The sequence below is a fragment of the Cynara cardunculus genome (genome assembly GCF_001531365.2).
Source record: "Cynara cardunculus var. scolymus isolate 2C chromosome LG 2, CcrdV1, whole genome shotgun sequence".
In the NCBI taxonomy this organism is placed as follows: domain Eukaryota; kingdom Viridiplantae; phylum Streptophyta; class Magnoliopsida; order Asterales; family Asteraceae; genus Cynara; species Cynara cardunculus.
Window position 1 is genome coordinate 11658447 of NC_037529.1, and position 5534 is coordinate 11663980.

General features: G+C 37.3%; 1 protein-coding gene across 2 annotated transcripts in view; it reads right to left on the reverse strand.

The window, feature by feature from the left end:
- Window positions 1–1163: 1163 nt before the first annotated feature.
- The window catches only part of LOC112508010, a 13304-nt gene continuing 8933 nt past the window's right edge, over window positions 1164–5534 (reverse strand). For both annotated transcript variants that reach the window (XM_025112788.1, XM_025112789.1), the window contains exons 4-6: window positions 1667–1840; window positions 1474–1519; window positions 1164–1286 (exon numbers count right to left, since the gene is read on the reverse strand). In XM_025112788.1, coding sequence (XP_024968556.1) covers window positions 1180–1286; window positions 1474–1519; window positions 1667–1840 — 327 coding nt within the window. In that variant the 3' untranslated portion in view covers window positions 1164–1179. The remainder of the gene's footprint in view (window positions 1287–1473; window positions 1520–1666; window positions 1841–5534) is intronic.

The window sequence follows — 5534 nt, forward strand, 5'->3', positions numbered from 1 at the left end:
ACATATGTGTGTGCATGGTGTGGGTTCCTATGAAAATGATAGTTAAGGTGAGAAACGTAAAAAAGAATCTTCACTCTTAGATGCATATTAAGATGAGATGCACCGAGATATACTAGATCAATCCTCATATCAAACATGATTCATGGGTGGTTTTGGCATTAAAGATGATCAAGAGTTCATATCCCTTCTTACGCTTCAACCTTAACTCTCTTTCTCACACGATCTTTCACCTATATATTAGGAGGGCTTCAAACGAAAATTCCTTTTTCTACAAAAATACAAGAACATTTCTTAGCCTCCAAATATTTAACCAATAATTAAAATTAAAAAATATAATTAAGAACAATCATGTGATTCCGTTTTATCTGTAATTTTGGTGACTCATTATCTCTAAAATCACGTATAGGTATTATACTCACCGATCACAGTACATCAAAGCTTTATCACATTATTATCACAGTAAAAACACATAATGAATAGACAAAGCGATGATTGGTTTTCGATTATCACATCGTTATCAGCAAAATCACATAATTATCATATTTATTACCACAATAAAATCACACCATGAGAAGCCTTCATTTTATCAAAGCATTATTACATTATTATCGCAATATAATCAGATCATTATCATAACATTATCACATCATCATCGATAACAGAGGCATCGGCATAAGAAATATCCAATGATACTAGCAACATTTTAAGGACGGAGATTCCCTCGCACTCTTCTCACTACAACTTCCATTCTCACCGGAACCCAACCCAGATAATAACTTCTATTCTCACCAAAACCGAAACCTATATGTGATATATTGATGTCGTATATACATATATAAAAATGGTCCCGAAAAAATGTTATATAAAATGCACATGACAAAATAAATGTTCTACCAATGGTTATATACGCTTGCCTCTAATCTTAAAGAGAATATACAAATAAGTTATATACTAAAAACCTAAAAGGTAATTAAAAAAAATCAGACAACGCTATACAAAAAACGTGCATATAACCATTGGTACAAAAAACGTGCATTAGGCCATAGCATGCCACAGGCTTAACAACATGGTGTTGAGCCTTGCACCACGGAGCCGCCATAACACGCCTTTTAGAACACGGATAAATAAATGCAACTGTCGTGTGCATTTATAATTTAATATATTGTACAAACAATTAAGTTATAACGAGTTTAAAACCGAGAGGGGGACAAAGACAACGGTGGTAACATACGATACGATGGCATCTGTCATCGTGCTTAATAAAACCGAAACACATGAGGGTGAACCTACAACATTCGTACAAGTCACAATAGCATGTGAATGTGGTCCCATGGCATCCCAAGGTTAAATAGAATGAGATATATATACATATATATATATATATATGTATGTATGTATGTATGTATAACAGCAGTCGACGAGCTTAATCGAACTAAAACACATCGGGGTGGAAACGGCCCGGAATGGAGTTACCTTGTTGAGCCTGCTTCAGGTTCATCGTCAAAGAATAATTATTCACCTGCAACGAATTTAAAAGAAAAACATAATGAAAACGAGCCCAATATATTCCACCTGGAGGTGGTAAGGCTAAATTGGCTTTTATAGATAAGACGGTTTTAGGTTATTAAGACAGGGAGTTGTTTCAATAGTTTTCGTAGAGCCTGACCTCAAGAGTTCTCAGCTGCTCCTGGTATTGAGACACCATCTGCTTGAGGTTATGCAATTCTTGGTCCCTATCCTCGAACTCTTTTCGACGTTCATGCTGAATTGTTACAGCTCGTTTCAAGAGCGCGTTTTCCTGAATTACCACTTGGAGTTGTTCTTTCATCATCACATTATCCTGTAACAACAGCACCCGATAAAGGTAAACAACAATAATAACGGTTGCCAACTAATGGTTTATACTGTATTGATGAATCTGTTTATACTATATATAGATGTGTTATGGACTTAAGAAAGTTCCTTTTTTTTTTTTGGAAAGATCAACCTTGGCAAGCTTTATAAAGAAAAAGCAGAGCAATCAGTCTAAGGTGAGTTTTATACTATATTGATGAATCTGTTTACAACACTTTTAGTAATTATTGTGTTATATGATAGAATTTCTAAGTTTACCCTTTCTGTTATCATTCAAATGTATGGTCCGATAAGGATTTGTTATTGTCCAATTGTTGTCCGATGAGGACTCTTATCGGACACAGTGCTGTCCGATGAGGACCTTTATCGGACAAGGCATCAACCGGATTGGGTGTTCATCGCCCAAAGCCTTGTCCGGATTGAGTATTTATCGTTTATAGTCTTGCCCGGATTAAGTGTTGTCCGGTGAGGGGTTCATCGCCCAAGTGTTGTCGAGTGAGGGCTTTTATCGCCCAAGTGTTGTCCGATGAGGACAATCCTTGGCCATATACTGTCCGATGAGAATGTCCAACCAGTTATCATTCTTTGTGAATATTTCCCGATATTAAATTATTATGTGCATTATATACATATATCTGGTGAGGTATCTATGTTAGAGGGCGGGGAAGCCGCAATAGTTGATAAGGTACCTGCGAATAGATGGCGGGCCAGTGGCGATAGTTGGTAGGGTACCTGTGATGGATGGCGAGACAGGCACGATAGTTGATAAGGTACTTGCATATAGATGGCGGGCAAGCCGTGATAGTTAGCAGGGTGCCTGTGAAAGATGGCGGGATAGCCGCGATAATTGACAGGATATTTATGATAGATGGCGGGACAGCCGTGATGATTGGCAGATTTATCTCTGATGGATGGCAGGACAGTTGTACAATTTTTAATAGCTGATATATGGATTGAATTTTATTAAAATTTTATGAATGTATAAAATGTTATATGAGGGAATTCACTCACTAGAACTTTCGGTCTAACCCTCAGTTGTTGTAATATTTATTTTGCAAGACAGCGCGAGACAGAAAATAAAGGCAAGGGAAAAATATGGTAGACATTTTTCTTACCTTTAATTTTGTTAAATCATCTCTTGTTGGAGATCCATCATGTTGTATAGTTTTGACTTGATCTATTGTCTGTAAACAAACTGGTATTATCTTATATACATATATGATTATGTTATGTAAGCGTTGGGTTGGAATGGTATGTTTTTACGTGGGGAGTTCTTACAATGGGGGATCTCTTCTATACAAATCCCTGAAAGGGGAAGACTTGATTGAGTTATGGTACGTGGTATTGTACGAATACTTCACCCAAAACCAAACACTTAATCCACTTCGTTGGTTTATCAGACACAAAACACCTTAGATACTGTTCCACAGACCTATCTATTAATCATCTCCGAGCTATTGTGGGTGATAAGGGAGTTGTAATCTTCAACTTTTGGTCCTTGAAATCGGAAAACTAAACATGTTGAAAACACCTGATCCCTATCTAAGATTATAGTCATCGATAACCCGTGCAATCTAACCATTTGCCGTATGAATATTTGCGCCACTGCATATAGAGAAAGGAAGTCGTAAAACAAGAAAACGAGAATCACCAAATAGTTTCCAATCCTTTTGACTTTGGTTTATGCTTCTATAAAATCCATAGAAACCTCTTTCCATGTCATCAACGATAGGGGAATAGGTTGCAACAACGCTGTAGGAAACCCCCTCAAAACCTTATTTCACTGGCAAACGACACATTGTCCCATCTCCTTTTATTCCTATCCAATACACTTCCGAAGCAATTCTCTAATACACGTGCTCCTCCCCCAAGTGCCCCCACCCCCCATTGGAGAAAAATGGAATTCCTCCCGAAACGGTTGGTGTGATCGACGATGACCGTGGAAGAACCACTAGATCCTTGTACCATAATAACTCTTGCTGAACTGTAAATCCTTAGTGGACTATCTTTTGGGATTGCACCTCCTCCATAATTTTCCCAATAACTTGTCCTCTTACCTCTTCTTTATCCGTTCCATCCCCATCATCACAGAACATTGAACTTCCCAGATTTACTTGTTCCCACCTTGCATTTAACCTTGTTATCATACCCCATGAGCTTCGTTAACCATCTCTGATATCGAGGATCCACCAATCTTCGTTCTGGTAGGAATTTCAAACTCTTTTGGTCCATTTGCACCAAAACCACCAACTCAACAAATAAGGTTTCCATTTTAAGACAGTAAATATGATCGCCATCAACTCTTTTCTCATAAATGGACTTCAAAAGGGCTGGTTGTCCGAGAACTTGACTGTAAAAAGCCATCGAACGTCTTGCATTAAAAAATGCTCCCACCCCGTATCCTGAAGCATCAGTCTCTACAACAAACTCTTTGTTCAAATATGGCAACACCAACACGAGGGCCATTGTATGAGCTCTTTTTAATTTCATAAAGGAATTTTGTCGCCTCTGCATTCCACCCAAATGTGTTTTTCTTCAACAATCAGTCAAGGGTCTACTATCTGACAGTAACACACAATGAATTCCCAATAATATCACATCAACCGCTATAAGAACCCCTCGCTTAATGTTCTTCGATTGTGGCCACTCTAGCATAGCCTCCACCTTACCCGAGTCCATTCCCACCCTTCCTTGGAAACCACATGCCCCAAACAAACAAACTTTTGCCGCCTAAATTTACATTTTTTTAAATTTGTTAGCTATCCCGGAAGACTTGTAACACCTTCTCCAAACGTCGAGCGTGATCAATCTCGTTCTTAGTATACACCAATAAATCATCAAAATACCATAACAAACTACCAATGAAAATGCCAAAAGATGCCGTTAGTAAGTGCCTGAAAAGTTGTGGGAGCATTTGATAAGCCAAACAACATTACCAAAAACTTGTAATACCCTTCCTAATTCTAAAAGACATCTCTAGTATGTCTCCCTCCTTTCCATATCCAACTTAGAAAAGTATCACACCCCATGCGATCCATCCAATAATTCTTCAATGACTAAACCACCACCGACAAATGCTTTATAAGTTAACACTACCAAAATGTCCAGCTTTCGAGCGGATGAACTCTCACCCAATTCCACTATGCTGGTTACCAGGAGATAGTTGCATGCCTCCTACAACCACTCTCCCTTCTCATTTACAGTCTCTTAACCAACCTACTCCTCCAAAACCACTTATCAAATTCCATGGTCAAATAATGGCTACCAACTAACTACAAATTGGTTTTACTAAAATACCCCCCTCTCAAAAAAAATCTTCTAGTATACGTATGCTTGACCACATGTTATCAGAATGGATATGTAGGCCAAAGTGGCAAATGTTTTTATGCTTCAAATGAATCTCACGTAATTCTTTTATAATATAAAATACTTTATCTATACTATTTTATAAAGCATTTGACTAAAACTCTTAAAAACTCTTAAACCCGTTCATCCCTAAATGATTTCATCCTTATCCGATTTCATCCCATATCTGAATTCGTATAACTAACTGCAGATAAACACAATCAAATACAGGATAAACATCTCATTTTAAATATAAAAAATCTAAAATATAATTAGGATAATCATTAAGTTTTAACAGAATACTTAATTATTATCTTTATAAAATGTTACTAGAA